The 17966-nt window shown below is 37.4% G+C and overlaps 1 protein-coding gene across 5 annotated transcripts in view; it reads left to right on the top strand.

The window, feature by feature from the left end:
• TBC1D1 (TBC1 domain family member 1) overlaps positions 1–17966 on the top strand; it is a 105647-nt gene that overhangs the window by 58359 nt on the left and 29322 nt on the right. For 2 of the 5 annotated variants that reach the window (XM_069856174.1, XM_069856178.1), the window contains 8 exons: positions 903–994; positions 2898–3008; positions 5544–5672; positions 7642–7728; positions 9149–9438; positions 11159–11299; positions 13557–13676; positions 14845–14984. In XM_069856174.1, coding sequence (XP_069712275.1) covers positions 903–994; positions 2898–3008; positions 5544–5672; positions 7642–7728; positions 9149–9438; positions 11159–11299; positions 13557–13676; positions 14845–14984 — 1110 coding nt within the window. The remainder of the gene's footprint in view (positions 1–902; positions 995–2897; positions 3009–5543; positions 5673–7641; positions 7729–9148; positions 9439–11158; positions 11300–13556; positions 13677–14844; positions 14985–17966) is intronic. The other 3 variants (XM_069856175.1, XM_069856177.1, XM_069856176.1) reach the window with 3 other exon arrangements.

Here is a 17966-nt window from a genome sequence, read left to right as displayed (position 1 = left end):
AAAAAAGCCTCCTTGCATTCCAGCAAATTTCAGTTAGGTTTCATTCATTTAAGCGGTGTCTGGGGTGAATAAAGGGCAACAGCGGCTTGTCAGAACACGTGACAGTAGCTTGTGGAACTAAAACCTATCTAGCATTAATTTGATGAAATTGGAGGTCTTCCAAAACTACTTTTCACTCTATTTTGGTCTTCAGCTTGCTATGATTTTTGAGAAACTTCTTAAAGGCAAATGATTCTTAATGCCTTTAATCATGCCATCTGCTTAGTCATATTATTTGTTTCTGAAGAAGAAATGTCATGATCAGAAACTGAACTAAAAAATACTGTTGATGGTTTGCTGTTTTCTCACAGAAAATAGAGGAAAGGAATTTAATCCAGGATGAGAGCAGAAAAAAATAATCTGAATGAGTGGGTAGTCTGCATTAAACCATCAGGAAATGTTTTCAGCAAGAGGCAAAGCAAGAACTAACATGCAATAAATTTACTGTTTTTCAGAAGAGGCCAAGGCATACAAATTGGAGAAAATCAGTGGAAACTGTATTTATACCACGAGCAAAATCCAAGCAGTACTGCATAAAACATTAACAAAGCAGTCTGCTAAAATGCAGTAGATTGTGAGTTTATTTTATCTTGTGTGATAATGGAATCTTCAACTAAGAATATAATCCTGATCCGTGCTCAGTAAATCTCATTGCAGGGTTCATGTCCCTCATTTTAAAGACATGAGTTCAGTAGTAGCTTTAAATTAATCTAGAGTTCTTTCTAATACTCTGCTATGAAATCAGTGCAATGGGTCAGATCAAATAACTGACGAGCTTTGGCTTAAATTGTATTTATATTTCTGTGATTGATTAATTGTGACAAATTTGACTTTGATTTTCTCTTCTTTGTTCCCCTTGATAGGGTTACACCCTTCTAAGACTAAACTAGAGCTACAAAAGCATCTGACTACTCTAGATACCCAGGAGCAGGCCTCTGTTTTTGAGGAGGTTAAGGTATGCTTTTTGTTTCCTACAAGATATTAAAGCAATTGATGATTTTTGCTAGCATCAGTGTGAAGCATCAAAGTTTTTTACATTTTCTGGTGAATTTTTCATTATCTTTTATTCAATAGAGTGTTAATCACCTTGTGTTTTAATTTCAATATCATTAGAGTTGTTAAAAACTTGTCTTTGGATGAAAATGGTTTGTTTTACTTATTCCTCTGCCCTAATACCACTTGTTTTCCTGCAAATTTTGACTTCTTAGTGACAAAAACTGCACGCATTTTTTGTAGGTGAAGGCAATACCTTGTACTGTGAGACCATTTAACTGTTTCTCAACCAAAACAAATTACTGTAACATTTCCAAATCAGAAAATATCTTGTCTAAAATTTATCCTAGGTCTTAATACTTGTCAAACTAACTAAAAGAGTTTAACTTTGTCTTCTGAATGAAGTCCCTTTTAGCACAGATGAAAGCATAACTAGATTTAAGACAGATGGTGAATGTCATATGAAATGTCACTGTGCTCGACAGTACTGAACATCAGGAAATTTCAGACTTGAAGAATAATGTGTCCTTCCTCTTGAGTCACTTCAGTCTCTTTGTGTGTTCCCATGTGGCAATTTATTATCCAGTACCAAATTTGGAAGTTACTCTCTGAGAGCAATTACATGAGCTAAGTAATTTCTCGTCCAGGTCATTGATAAAGATATTGAACAGAACTGGATCCAGCGCTGAGCCCTGGGGGACACCACTTGTGACCAGCCTCCAGCTGCATTTAACTCTATTTACTAAGACTTTTTGGTCCTGGCCATCCAGCCAGGTTTTTATGCAGCAGAGGTTGTGCCTGTCCAGACCAGTGAAAGCTAGTTTCCTCAAGTAGAATACTGTAAGAAATGGTGTCAAAGGCTTTCCTGAAGTCCAGGTACACTACATCCACAGCTTTTCCCTCATCCAGTAAGCGGGTCACCAGTAAGCAGGTTAGTTTGGCAGGACCTGCCCTTCATAAACCCATGCTAACTGGGCCGGATCACCCAGTTGTTGTGTGTGTGCTGTGTGATAGCACTCAACGATGACCAGTTTCTCAGACTGACAGGTCTGTAATTTCCAGGATCCTCTCTCCAGCCCTTTATGTGAATGTAGCATCATCCAGCCTCCAGTCAAGTGGAACTTCCTGATCAGCCAGGATTGCTGGTAGATGATGGAAGGGGGTTTGGCAAGCACTTCTGCCAGTTCCCTTAATATCCTTGGCTGGATCCCATCTGGCCCCTTAAACTTGTGAATGTCTAATTGGCCGATCAGGTCTTTAACCATTTCCTCTTGGAACATGGAAGCTTTGTTCTGCATTTCCTCCCTGTCTTTTGGCTTGTGAGGCTGACTACCCAGCCTACATTTTCTTTTACAATACTTCAGATATAAATAGAATGCGGCAGAGAGAAATATGTTCACCTTGTGCACTAATTTTTAAAATACCTCTGTCATTTTCCAAAAACAAAATACCGGATGAAAAGGTTTTCTATAAGAAGCGTTACACATTGTAAGCGAAAGAGAGCTTCATGTGTGCTGTAGACTCTGAAATACAGTGTTGTGGTTTTCTTTATATCAAAAGCAAATTGGCAATGATATTTTTTTTAAGTCTTTATTTGTTTGTGGCAGTTTGATTTATCTACAGTTGTCCTTGATCTTTCGTGTAAATTCTATCGTGAATGGAGTGAGGTCAAGTATTTTTCTTACTGTGGTGCTGCTTTGCCTGGGATACTGGTGTCCTCTGGTGGACTGGAGTGGTAGTATCAACCAAGTTAGACTCGTTCTTACATTAACAATGTATTGGCAGTGAGAAAATGAAAAGAGTAAATATTTGCTGACGGTTATACAAATGTATAATTACTGTGCTTGTGGTGTTTTCAATTAAAGAAATTTAGACCAAGAAGTGATCAGAAAGAGAATGAGTTGGTTATCTCTGTTTTGAGAAACATGTATGAAGAAAAACAGAAGGACCATGTTCATGCTGGAGAGGCAAAACAGGTCAGTAATCGTTCAATGTTAGTTCATATAAGCAGAATCCAGGAAAAAAAAAGTCTTCCATTCCGATTTTCTATCTTTCCAAAGGCTGATTTCCACCACTGACATTTTGGAATTTCAAACTATAGGCAGAAGTAAACACTGGTTTTGTTTATGATTCATAGGCTACTGTCATGCATCAAAACAGGTGTAACCCAGATTTTGAGGTACCCAGTACAGTCTGATTTCAGGCCTAAGACAGAGATGCAAACAAGGTGGGCCACTAGTTTGTTTGGTTGGTTGTTCTCACTACAATGAAAATTCAGTGTATGTGAGAGAGCATATAATGAAGTTGTAATTGCTCTCAGCCCATCTGTGGCATTTGCCATCGTGCTGTCTGTGTGAGTCAGTGTCCTGACAACACATTGATTTTGGTCCTTGATAAAGACTATTGCATTTAGTCAACAGCTGGAAGTTATCTTGTGTGCAAATCACCATTTTAAATGGCCTCAGGGAGGAGTAGCTGAGGATTGCTGCAGACACAGCAGCAGGGACTGTCATCCATTCATTTCCAAAGAGCTGAGCTGCCTTATATGCTGTATCAGGTGACATCAGTGCTGTTTAGATGGCTATTTATGTAGCACACTTAAGATTTTTCAAAAGGGGATAATGATGTTGGATGCCTTGTTTTGTGACTATCTTGAGACACCTCAAGGGGATCTGTATTTATAAAAGATTTAGCACCCATTCTCTGGAAAAACTTGGTTCCAGTTATATTTGACCCTTTTAAAAATCTTGGCTGTTCCTTGGCCAATAATTCCATTGTGATAAATGTGGTTGGCCATTTGTGATACGAACTAGCAAATAAGTATATGGAGAGTAATTATACCCCTGAAGAAATGGGAGAAATAGCAAGTCTTCATTTACTATTTCTTGACTTAGTTAATCTCCTTTTATGGCTTACTGGCTAATTATTTGACCTCCCTTTGAAAGCAGGAAGAAAACTTTGCAGATTTCATTCTTTGATTTCTTGTGTTGGATATCCCACCAGTAATGTTCTTAAGAAAAAAGTGTGATAGTTATGGCATGACAGGAAGAAATGTTGCCTAAGGTTCTTGATCATCATAACTGAAATACTTCTGTTTGGTCTAATGCCATCTAATTGTCAAATAGTTGTCAGTCATGAATGCCTTTGAAATAGGGATTTACTAAGCAAGATAATATCTTAATATGTCTTCAGTGTGATTTGAAAATTCCTGAGGCCTGCTGCAGTCTGTTTCCTCGGTTGCTGGAAGCAAAATTGGTTAATCTGACATTTGCAAAGATGCCAATACTCTAAAACCAGAGTTAACTTGCTCTCAGTCCACCATTTGTCTTATCAGAGTAAATATAAACTGTTATGCTAATTTATCTCTAGAGCTGTGTAATAGCAGATATCTTTAAACATGTACTCTGGCAGTGTTATTTGTCTTAGCAGTCATTAACCCGTGACATCCTGATGTCCCCGTTCCCTTCTTTTCTGTATAGGTATTCACTTCTGTGATTTTTGTCACTCCTTTTTTTTAATATTTAAATCAGAGGAGGGAAAAGATGAAATGTGATAAGTAGTGCATGGATCTTAATGAACAAAATTTACCTTCCAAGTAAGTGTCTTTTCATAAGAACAGATGCAGGCAGCATCTGGTTTGCCCTTTGAGGATAAGGTGAGTGTAAGTAAAAAGAAAAGACATAAGCCTGTGACTTTGTCATGCAGGAAATGGGCTGTTTTAAAAAATTATCTAGCCAGGACTATTTGGTGACAGTGATAATACACACACAACTGCCCACATGTTAACAGTTACATAGATCAAGCATTCAGATCTCTGCGAGTAGAGCCGGGTAGAGAGGACTACGGGGCCTGGCAGCCTTCAAGATGAACCTGAAAACTGTACTCTGGTTTCTACTGCAGGCATTGGATTTGGGTAGTAGTATTTGCATAGTAGTGTCATTTTTGTATTTGCTCCAATAGTCTTCACAGGCACTAAAAATGGACTGAAATATTTATTTTAAAAAGTAAAACTCTCAGTAGACTGGTAGCTTTAACATGGAAGTGCTTCTGCTGATGAAATATCTAGTAGAGTTAGATTGTTATATATCTGGACCTTGGGAAGAACCATTTTAATGTGACGGAGACACTTGAGGATTCTTGTTTATTATGAGCTTCATCGATTTTGATTAATTTCTTGGCTGAAGAAAAGTAGAGATTTCTCATGGATTTAATCTGCTACACTTAAACATTTAGAATTTGTACAATTATACTTTGGCACAGACATAAATCTCTATTGAAATGACAGTTCTTCTGAAGCATATGACTACATTCAACGTGTTTCCTCCCAGAGATTTCCTGGTCTTAGGTTAGGATAGTTTGTTCATCTTGAATATAAGCGTCAGTAGAGAAAAAGAGATGAAAAGTCAAGGACACCAGAAGAAATTATCAATTTGTTTTACGGAAGTCTTCACTGTTGTGAATCCGCTCCATGCTTTTGAGTGTTTCTCATTTACATTTTTAAACGCTTGCAGATTTCACAACCCCCTGCTGAGAATGCTGTAAATGAGGTGTCCAGCAGTGCTCCAAGGTTCAGATTAGACATGTTAAAGAACAAAGCAAAAAGATCTCTGACAGAATCATTTGAAAGTATTTTATCACGTGTAAGTATCTTCATGTTTATCACCTCTAAACATAATTTCATTGTTTTATTTTTTTAAATGATAGAAAAGTCATAATTGTTATCCCTCCAGGTTGTAACCAAGTCGTTATTAAAAGCACAGTAACAGAAATATTTGAGTGCACATATTGGAAGGAGACAAGACAAAGAAGGGCTTTGGTAGAGAGAAAGTCTAGTCTTGGAAGAAGTGATCTTATTGCTAGATAGAAAGTACTATATATAGGCATTTTGAAAAATTAGTGTGAAGTTGAGCTGAGAACTTATGCAAAGCGACGTTTGTTTTATTTCTTGTTGAGATTTAGCAAATTTAAAATGTAATTATAATTGTTCACTTCCCTTTATGTAGAAGGAAATGATTAGGGAACTGACTTGGCATTCTTAATGAGATAATATGTATTAGTGACACTGAACTGATGAATAATGGGGAATCAGAAATTTTAAATGGTAGAGATTATTTGAAGGTGAGGAGTATGAAGAACTTCAGAAGGCATTAAGAATATGAAGGCATTTATGCAATGTCACATCAGGTATTCTTTGTAAAAGATGTCGACAATACTTACTAGTGGGAAAAAATTGAGCTCCTATGTAATGGTGATTACCTACAAAAACATGTTGGGAAAATATTTATCATGAACAGATGGCTGAAAATACTTGCTGAAAGTATGCAGCAGTGGTTAAGGAAGGAAATCAGATGCCCAGTTTAAGCACCACTTAAACCTATGAAGTGTCTTCTTCAAATATTCTTTGTTTTGCACCTCTTGCAAAGAGTCTGTGGAAAATAATAGGAGAGTTGGAAAGACATCTGTATCAAAAAATCAGACCTTCTCCCTTTTTATTTTTAAAGAGACAAAAAAAGAGGCAAAGTTGTGACAGAATGCCAAACAACGTATTAACAAACAAAAATTGGGCATTCTCATTTCTCATCAGTGAACGGTTAAATTGAAGCAAGATCTAGCACAGTTTATTGGTTCGTACATTTGTAACTTGTGGCAAAACTAGAATTTCAGAGCGTTGGACGTTGTATGTAACCTGTTCCCATGGAATAAATGATGGCAAAAGCGTGTTCTCTCTCTTAAAACTATGCCTACAGAGAGGTTTTTTAAAATGGTATCTGCCCTCATTGCTTCCCAGAGTTTACCCCATAAAAATCTTTTCTGTGGGTGTGTTTGAGATGTGAAACGTAACGTTAGTGTTGGTACGTCAACTATAGTTACTGTTCTGATTTTTGCCAGTTTATCCTGACTGACATAAGCTATCTTCACATAAGCACAGCTGTATATTGTCTGCATCTTCATTATCATATGTGTTTTGATGGAAATTCTTGATTTTTATTAGATCTGAGGTAAAACATTTTGTTGAGCTTCAAGGAGGGAATGAATAGTCACTACTGCGAATAATGATAAAGCTTTATATTTTGCCTGAAATAGCAGTTTGAAGAGTAACATAAGCCTTAGCTTCAGAACATAAGGAAAAAAAAACATTTCAGCTTAGGAAGATACAAGATCCATAGTTGTGTTAGCACAGAGGAAACCGTCAGTAGGTTTCTTAACTTTTCCCTTGGTTGCTTACAAATGTTACATGAACAGATTATACAAAATATTCTTGAACAGATGATGCAAAAATATTTACGCTTTCTAATTTGTAGGCATTGAAATTATAATACTAGAAATTGTTTTGCTGTTTAGTGTTAGATAAGAATGGTTGGACTCGATGATCCAGTGGGTCTCTTCCAGCCTGCTTATTCTATGATTCTGTGATTCTATGATTCTATGATATGGTTTTAAGTCCTTTGTAATGGACAACATTTTTGTTTCTCTGTATCTTGGTAAGAAGCACCTAGCTTGAAAATTTCCTTTTTGAAGTACAGAAATAGTTAAACAGTAGTTATAGTATGTGAGTGCGATACACAATTATGTGCATAACATTAACTGTCAGTGTGCTTTTCCATACAGGGCAGTAAAGCCAAAGGTCTGCTGGACGGTTCTGGTGCTGGGGATTTTGACAACTCCATGTCCAGTACTTTAAGCAGCACAAGTAAAGTAAGTTAAGTCTGGAGTGAATGTTCATGTTTAGAAACTTAAGATAATATTCACTGGAACAACTAATCAAATGTGAAATGTGGTTACCAACTACTAAAATAATTGTTCTATTTTAACATCTTGCATTTTGTTTTAACTTTTTTGAGGGAGTAGGCAAGGTAATGGGTTGTATGCAAGGTGAAATAAACCCCAGAACAGGCAAACAGTATGATAAAAACAGTGTCTTAGTGTAGGGAGTCCCTCCGACAATGACGGGGTTGCGGTCCCAGCTTGAAGCAATATTCAAGTTTTTTAGTATTTTTAAGTTGTTTACCCAAATAATTTTTAAATGCATGTGACAGAATATGTATGAGTCCTCTGAGGAACAACTTGAACAAAGTAATTTTCCAGTGTACTCTAGTAACAGAGATTTATGCTAGGGAATAACAGTCACGTGTCAGTACAGTGGTGATGTGTAGGATGGTGTTAGCCATGGTTTCACTGGAGATTTCCATACTTTTTGACAAGATGGGACTCAAGCAGTAAATCTGTGTTTCTTTTCTGCAGAAGTTTCAAGTTGTTTTCAGGCCTTTCATTCTGTTGCCTTCGCTACAAAAAAAAGACAGAAATTTGGGCTCTGTTTAAATTAGAAATGCCATATGGTATGTAATCATATTTTGTGTGTATGAAGGATTGCATTCATAAGAAACATAAAACTGAAACTTGAAGTGGAGTAATATCCCCCTTTGCATGATTAGAAAGCTGTTAGTCTTAATAAAAAAAAAAATAAAAATAAACAGCATTGGAAAAGCCAGTCATCTTCCCAGGAGGAAGCCTAGCACTCTGCAAATCTGGATACAGCTATTGGTTTTGCTCTAATACCCAGTCACCTATGGACTTGACTTTAGTTAGTCAAGAGTTGGCTCTTCCTGTTTGTTTTTAAAAGAATGGCTGACTCCACAGGAAACACGTGAAGGGAGGAATGAACTAAAACGCATGGGTTTGAACTGAAACAGGTGTCTAGTCGTAGGAGTCAAGTCCTTTGTGTGTGAATCTTCAGATAAATGGGAGGAGTATTATATTGTTAGATGAGTGCTAAGTATATAGTAGTCTGAAATGCCACCCTTTTAATTGCTGCTGCTATTACACAAACATGACCCCTGTGTTCTGTTCTTACCCATTTCTTCTGAACTGTACTTAATATTCTGTAAAATACTATTAAAAATATTTTTTCTCCATAAAATTTAGACTGGATTTGTTGACCGAAATGATTAATAACAAAGGCAAACACATCAAAGATTCTTTCTTTGAGCTATCATAATAAAAATGACCCAGGTTTGAAGCAGGTATCTGTAGGATGTGAATAATTACATGGTATTGCCACCTCCAAGATTGACTTTTAAATCCATATATTGATAACCTTGTTTTTTGCACTTGCTAGGAAATACTATTGTGTGAAAAGGAGAAAGACAAACTTCCTACACCTCCAGCAGAAAATGTTGTCAAGAGCAGTGGATCAGTGGGTGATCTCTCCAGTGAAACAGATGATTCCTCTATTGAGCAGTCTGTTACGTTACCTCAGCAAAGCTTTCGGAGGCGAGCAAACACACTCAGTCATTTGCCAACAGAAAGCCAGGAATCTCTGATACCTGTTGAAACATCACCGTCTGTTCCCCAGAGGAAACTTATGAGGTATCACTCAGTGAGCACAGAGACTCCTCATAAAATAAAGTAAGGCTTATTAAAAGCAGGCTATGATTTCATTTGTTGAGGGCGTATTTGAGTACTATAATTGTGTACCAGATATGTCCTCTTAATGGATAAGAAATGTATCGCAGCAGTGTGTCACTCTTTGGAGCTTTATAGGTATTCTGTTTAAAAACACTTTTAGCCCTGTGTGCTCCACGGGGGACAGAAAGCATGACATGTATTTGCCACAAAACTAAGTGCAACAACAATATGGGATTGCTCCTAAAGGATCAGATTATATTTTTGCAAGCAATATTCATTATTTTTTGTTGTTTTAATCTGCGAGCAGTATCAATAAATGCTACTTCTTATGTATATATAGTGAAAAATCCAGTAGCACTTGTGATGCTGAAAACCTTACTAGTTGGTGAGTTCACATGTAACTAAAATAAAACACAAGTAACGTAAATTGGCTAGTCATTGACAGAGGTTAGGCTCCTGTCTAACTTTTCAATGAGCCTATGTGGATTTTACTATCAAAAACAAGCTACTGCTTGCTTCCATGCCAATATTCTTTAAGCTATCATCCACGTTTCTAAAGTCTTGTCTTAACTTCTTGGCAGTTTTCTTCCCTCCCTCTATGTGGCTTTTTCCAGTTACTATGGAAACATTTCTGTCTGTAAGCTTCTGGTTTGCTGCCAAACCCGTTCATTTACACAAGTTAGACAGTAGGAAATCTGCATGTGTTCCAGCTCATTTTTCCCTGTAGGAGGCAGGGCAGTAAACAAACGTGCCTGAAATAGGCAATGAGAATGAAAAAAAGAGAATGATAGTATTTGAAACATAACCTGGATTGCCTTTTTGCCCCTTCCGTGAACCTTTCTAATTCTAAAATACTAGAATGTTTTTGTAGTGCGGTTTAGGACTTGTTGATGTGTTATCTATCTTCATGAGAGTTACCTTGATGCTTGTAGTTGCTTGTTCAATCAGTTCTTGTCTTACTGTATGAATGCAGATAGAAATCAAGTGTATTTCATTTCCTTCGTTATTTCTATTTGAGTTTTATCATGTAATTTCTAGTAAGACCTGACTGTCCCTGCTCGCTCACATAATTCAAATCAAAAAGAAATCACTGCTGCTTCCCTTTCGTAGGAAATGTACAGAACCAGGAGAAATTGGAACTTAGGAGAACTTAGGAGAAAAGTATACTTAAAGTTCTCAGAAATCACTGAAATGATAGATGTTTAACAAATCTTGCATGTTATATGAGTGTTTTTGAACAGGTTACCTCAATTGGTAAGTTGTTTCCAAAACATAAATAAGTTCAGTAGTTCTTCACCTAGCACTTCACTTCTTATCTATTAGAACTGTTGATCATATGCCTGACTTTTATCATAGAAGCCAAGGGAAGGCACATATGAGGGAGAAGAAAGGGGGGGTATCAGTGACAAGTTTTTTTGAGTTTAAATGTAATCATACACTGAAATGCATTGCTGCAGACTGCAAGTGTGTATTTTGGACTTTGCTGATTGGTTTAAAATGTTCAGCCTCTTAGGCTACTGCATCAACTGTGAAGAACTCAGAAAATGGCTCATTTGTATGTGCCAGGTCCCTTTCAAAGATTAGAAAAGGGATTTCACTTTTTTTTTTTTTCCTCTTTCCCTCATCTCCTTTCCTCTCTTACTGTGTTTTGTTCTTTGTGCTTCCTCGACTCCGTCGTTCTGGTTGGAATCTCACTATACAACTTGGATGCATCTGTCAGCGAATCTAAAAGTTCTTCAGGTCAACTTGTGCGCTCTCCTACTCTAACTCGTCTTAATCCCTCAGCCTCTTCGCCCAACTTTTTTAAGTATCTAAGGCATAATTCAAGTGGAGATCAAAGTGGGCATTTTGCACAAAAGAGGTGAGCTAGCACCTGTACATAGTTTGGAGTAGTGTTTGTTTTACCATGTCATAAATATGAAGCTCTGTAGTGTAAATAATTAGAATAATTTGATATAGACTGAAGGTAGATTTTTATGGGAGAGGGAACTCTTTAACAGATCCACTGCTGAAGGTAGAGCTTCTACTTATATAATTTTGTTTTAAAAAATAGAATTCATTCAGATGCACAGACGTGTGACTCTTCAAAGCCAGTTGCTCCGGAGCAACTTGTTGTTATGCAGCAGACAGCAGCACTGCTTAAATTGTGTGAGGGAAAAGTTGCCAAGAACCTGTGATCTGGCTCATTCTGTCCCTCCTAAATCATTCAGTTCTGTTCTGCATTGATCATGGTAACACAGAAACATATTAAAACAATATTCTTTTGTGCTTTACATGAAAGGCAAATTACCAATTTAACTAAATGGAGCAAGAACTAGCAGGACTGTGGAGCACCAATAAAAAGAGAAAAACAAACCACAAACAACCCAACACCATAAATAAAAAAAAAAAGAAATCACTCCCCCTATACTCTCCCCAAAACCAACCAACCAAACAAAAAAACCCAACCCACCAGCTCATGTATTTGCCTTGGTTACTTGAAGGAATATCAACTGATACTTTTTTGTGTCTCCTTTCTCAGAACAAAATACATGTTGAGAACATTGAGAAAAAGACATTAACCCATCATTTCCCTGAGAACCTGAAACAAGTAGCTCCCTAAGAATCTTAACTGTGAAATCTTTTCTTAATCCCTTGAGCTAAAACTGTATATTTTAGCTCAAAAGGCTAATGAGAGCAAATGTTCTTGCAAGCACTGTCAACAGCCACTGGCCATTGGCAATCAATTTTTATTGTTTGAACCTTTTATTACCAGTTCCTTCAGTTGTGTTTGCTGTGTACTTACTATCATAGCTCTTAATTTAGCTTCACCTCAGAAGTATGATATAGCTCAGGGAAGGAAACGTAAGTCTTCCATGTCTTCTTAAATGTTCATTTTAATAAGACTTACTTGAATCCTGAAGATAAATACTCAAAAGTAGATTTTTTGAGTAGGTTTGGTAATAATTCAGCACATAGAGTAGCAACTTCTTCTTTTCCCTGTCTTTCAAGGATATGCTGTATTGTACCTTTAAGCAACAAGACCGAAAATGGAAATTGATAGAGATATCAATATATATTTAATGAGTTTAAATCAATAAAGCCAGATTACCCAAGCTGATTGTATTCTGTAAGTGAAACTACCAAGTAATTGTGATGGATTTACAACACGATTTTAAGTGGAACCTGTTTGTAGGGCACACCACACTACAGCCTCATCTTCGTTGTTTTCAATATTAGCTATAAAGTATAGCTTTTCTTCATGCTAGTGCTTATCCAAGAGTATCCCCCTATCCAATTCACATCTTCATGAGACAGAACTAAGTGCCGTCCAGGTATATCGTTATGGTTTATCAGAAGCAATTCTTCCTTAAACATAGTTTCTCGGGGGTAAATTCTCGTATTTACATGTTTGCATACTCTTCTGAGAAAAATCCTTCTAGTACCGTCAGCCAGGTAGTTTTCTGTGTTTTCATTCAGTGCAGAAGCTTTTCCTTATTGGAATTGTTCTCACTTCCTTCTGTTCTTCTCAGTATGTTGGGGGCTTGTTAATTGAAAGGAAAGAGCAGAATTATGTTGGCCTGAAGGCGGTTGATGCAATTTGATCAGTGCTCTTGTCTGTTGTGTAAATAGAGCCACAATCCTAAATGATCAGTCAGGAGGCTCAGCTTTTAGCTTAAAAGTTCTGGGTTTCTTTGGATAAAACCCTGTTAATGCTTTACAAAATGCTTTTTACCAAAATATTTTACATTTGCCAGCGCAATGATTATCAGTTTCAGCTTTTCCTAACCTTTTCCCCCAAACTTTGTCAACCATTGAAACGCACATTTAAATAAACATGTGATGATAAAGTTGGCATCAGTTCTTACTAGATTAAAGGAATTTACTTGAAACGGGCACCAAAAATCTTGGCATATAGCAAAGAATAATAACTTTGTTAGATTGGGACACTATAGTTTGCCCAAACAAATATTTCAAAAAATTTCATAGTAGTACTTTGTTAGCAGTTTCAGTTTTGACTTTGCTTTCCTTCAGGATTTAGCTGGTTTTTGTTTGAGACTTAGCAGTATGTATTATTTTTATTCTGTGGATTTGTTCTTCTTTGTTCTAAACTATACTTTTCCCAACTGCACTCTCAGCATCTCCTACCGTACTGCCTTAAGGAAAAAGCTTCATTCTTCCTCTTCTGTGCCAAATTTCTTAAAATTTCTGGCTCCTGTAGATGAAAATAACACCTCTGACTTTAGGAGCACAACAAGGTAGGGTTCTCTGTTGAAGCCTGGAGGTAAAATTGTATTTTCAAAGGTTGCTTTGTCTGGAATATTTCAAATGCTTGCAAAACCTGATTTGTGCAAGAGTTCACTTGCATGTATTTTGCATGTGATTGCTATCAAAAGGATAGAGCTGTCCCAGACTCCTCTCCCATTAGGATTCCAGAACTTAGCCATCTTCATGTTGTAACTTGGTCGTGCAGCTTCCATCCATAAACATATGTGATTATTCCTGCCAAAGGACTGTATTAGCAGTTTTCAGTTACGAGAATATATGTGGTTCATTCTGAGCTATGTCAGTGTCCTCAGATTGGAGGGAGAAGGTGGCCTATCAAATACTCCTCTCAGTTGCTGAGAGTGCTATTTGAAGTTCATTTATCCCTTTCAGCTTCAACAAAGACTCATTTAGCCAATGGCTGGAATAAAGCAGTGAGTAGTTTAAAGATTCAACAGGTGAAAGTTATTAGTAGGATTTTTGACAGGAAAACAATATTGCTGTTCAGGATTTCATTTACTATTCTGAATAAAAACCTCTGCATGTAGTTTGTGGATTATATCCAAGGAGTAACATCCAAGGTTCCTGGACACTGTTTCCAAGTTTGTTGCTTATTTTAGATGGCAACTTGTCAATGTAAAGTTTAGATGTTTTGCCCCAAGTCTGTATTGTGAAGAAATATATTATGTATCCACTTCACAGAAAGTTGGAAGTTTAGTTGGTGTTTATAAAGCTCCTCGATATGTGCTGATAAAAAGCCATCAGAAGTTAATTGTTTCTCCTATGGGTAATTGCTAGATTTTGTGGATGGCATTTGAACAGCACAATGGTAAAGATACATTATAGTGTATGTCTTTAATGCGTTGTGTTTAATCCACTGCTGCAAAGGAAGCCAAAAATTAATTAAAAGTGGAGAAATCAGATTGCACAGAGCTGCCAGTCCCTTTTGTTGAAGGTCACTGATGTTTGCAGCCTTGTGTAAGGCTGTTGCAACAAAGCAACCTTCACCTATCTAACACTAAGAGCTTGACCTAGCATGTGCACAGTACACTGCACTCCGTAGTTGATGCTTCATGTTATTGCACTCAGTGAAGACTGTGTCACTGTTACAGCAGATTCAGGTAGCCTACTCACAAGTCATTGTGTATCCTGCAATTTTAGCGACTACGAATCCAAACACAGCCAGCAGGCCATTGGTGCGGACAGCCCTGTAAGGACTCGACGGCATTCATGGAGGCAACAGATATTCCTGCGAGTGGCAACCCCTCAGAAAGCATGTGATTCTCCTAGCCGATATGATGGTAAAGTCTGTGTTTATTTGCTCCCATGAATGTTGTTAGTGGATGTAGTCTGTGAAGTGTCGATCATTTGGTCTGCCAAGCAGACGTATTTGCCTGGTGCTCTATTTTTACTGTCTTTGTAATTTCCCACCTACCTTTTGGTCATGCTAAGCTCGTTAGCTGTTGAGTTTGTATTTTTCAGCTTCATATGTAGCATAGTTCCAATCATGTCAAACTAACCAGAAAAGAAATTATATTGACATGTATTATTTTGATGAGTTCTGGGGAAAAAAACCAAAAGAAAGGTATCACCAAGTGTTGTTCTGAAGGACAGGTGATGCTTGTATTTCATCTTCCCATGCTGCAGTATAGAACTGTGGACTTGAAAAATCCAGGCCTAGCAGAATGAATTAAATTTCTTTTATGACTTCAGTAGAGTTCTCTAGTGTATACTTCATAGCAGACTGAGTTTGACCTCATATATGCTCCTCCAGTCTGGTTCTTTGCAACTTGAGGCCTACTTATCCATTGTTCTCAAACTTATTTCCAGAAATTCTGTAGAGCTGAAGAACACAGACAAGGGAAAAAGTCACTGCACATGAGCATGCAGGTGCATCATTGTATGCATCTCACTTTATGTGAACCAGATAACACAGCACATGGTGAGCCCAGGAATGCCTCAGAGAAGCTTGTCAGTAGATGACGATCTCTGGCTCACTGAAGTTTGAATTTCACAGCTTGAGCTCTGCAAGCTTTACCTTCTGACTGATATCAAAGAATATAAATTTGTATAAGAAATAAGAAAAAGTATCAGTGAATGGGAGAGAACAGTACATCATAGTAAGCGTAGTAAAAAGTAACCATCATAATGTCACTGAGACTTTTTTTTTGCATATTAAAGACAAACCTTGATTAACGGGGCAGCACACGTAATAGGTATTTCTGTCATTAATACATTGCTTGAAATGTAATTTGACTAACAATGGAGTAAGCTGTGTATGGGCATGGATGCCTCTCAAATGTAGTGTGCTTCAAAACAAAGTGATCTCAAAAGTGTGTTGTGTAAATGTACACGTGAAATGCTCTCCTGTACTTTAAGGAATATGAAGGACACGTTCAACCTTAGCTGTCTTGTGAGGGTAGTGGTTTTGCAGGTTACAGGAATCTTTTTGTGCCTCAAAACGGCCTCCTCACTTTTGAAAAAAACAAACCTTCCCATAGGAAAAAAAAGCTCTAAATTGCCTAAGCAAGCATTTCCTCTGAGATAAAATAGCTGCAAGATACAATTTTAACAACCTCCAGCTGGATAAGCAGAATAGTTGGTGAAACAAGTGTGGCCAAAATGGAAAACAGGAAGTGCTATTAATGCAAGGAGTAATTATAAATATCTGAACTTTTTCTTTGCTCTTATTTTTATTTTTCTGTTTTTGTTCCAATGTACATATTTGATATATGCACAGAGAAAGAAAACTCAGAGTTGGGGGGGTGGGGAGTATTATTTATAACAAGTGTTGGATTTTTCTATTTGGATTTTTATGCATCTCCTGGAACATTTCTGGCAGTAAATGATGCTCACTCATGATCCAGTCCCTGTAGCCTTTAAGAGAGCTGCTGTACAGAGGATCTTAAATTGAACTCACCATTACAGTTAACTTAGTAGCCTCTGTAGTTCCAAAGTAAATATAACTAGCTATCATTCATGATATTGTTGTTTTTTCTTTCATCATAGAATCATAGAATAGTTTGGGTTGGAAGGGACCTTAAAGAACATCTAGTTCCAACCCCCCTGCCACAGGCAGGGACATGTCCCACTAGATCAGGCTGCCCAACGCCCATCCAACCTGCCCTTGAACACTTCCAGGGATGGGGCACCCACAGCTTTCCTGGGCAACCTGTGCCAGTGCCTCACCACCCTCGTGGTGAAGAAATTTTTCCTTATGCCTAGTCTCTCATGGAGGAGCATCATAAGCAGTGGGGGTTGATTTGATAAGTTACCTGTGCTTTTGGTTTTTTCATGGCTTTCTCGCTCTTTTTAGGCAGTATTCCTTTGGAAACAGAATCTATAGAAGCTGCTCATGTATCACCAAAAGATCAATTTCAACCAAATTGGACTGTGCAAGACAGCAGTAAGAAAAAAATATAGGGGTTTTATAAAAGTTAGTAAGTCAGCCAGTCAGAGATGATAAAAATTTTCAAGCTTAGCATAGCTGCTTTACTAGACTATGTATTAAGTGTAAAATTGAGATGTATGCCTGAACTGAGTGTTACTTTGACAACATATGGACCTCATGTGTCAAAAAAATGAAACTGTTCTGTGGCTGTAACTTCTTTTAGATGTAATTATTAAATATGCATGTGAGATGTCACGGGAAATAGACAACTTGAAGCTTTATACACACAAGAAGACCTAGATGCTGGCATTTGTGATTCCATTTGTATAGGCAAGTGTGAGCTGAGTCTCCTGTTTGCTGCCACTCTGTGTGGTTAACGCAGCAGGATATGAAGGTGTATTTACTAAAATTTTTTTTTAAAAAAAAAAGAAAACCCAGACAACTGGTACATAGCTTTTGCAGAAATATTGAACTTACTCTTATGAGATTCTAAACTTCAGAGATGTCTTGTGTCCTGAGTTCCCACATGAAGCTGACATCACTTTTGAGTCCCATTGTCTTGCACAGTCCCGTACTTCTTAGGAGGTGCTCATAAGTTCTTCGAGCTAAAATATCATTTCCTGTTAGCTCAGCAGGAGAGAAATGAATGCTGGCTGTGCTTTAGTAGTTGCATCATGTATTACCAGGCAGAGAGAAGGATGTTTGTTTTGCAGGCACCATTGTTTAAAAGCAGGGGTTTATTATATATAGAGAAAGGTGTTCTCTTACTAATTCAGAGGTAAAATGAAAACCAGCCCTCAGTCAGTAGAGTTAAAAAAAATATTGCAAATACATGCCCTGGAAAGACATTTTTCTTGCCGTTTTTCTTTGGGTACAGGAAACCATTATTTTT

The sequence above is a fragment of the Phaenicophaeus curvirostris genome, chromosome 4 (assembly GCF_032191515.1).
Source record: "Phaenicophaeus curvirostris isolate KB17595 chromosome 4, BPBGC_Pcur_1.0, whole genome shotgun sequence".
NCBI classification, from domain to species: Eukaryota; Metazoa; Chordata; class Aves; order Cuculiformes; family Cuculidae; genus Phaenicophaeus; species Phaenicophaeus curvirostris.
The sequence above is the reverse complement of the archived record's forward strand: the minus strand, read 5'-3'. Positions and strand labels throughout refer to the sequence as shown.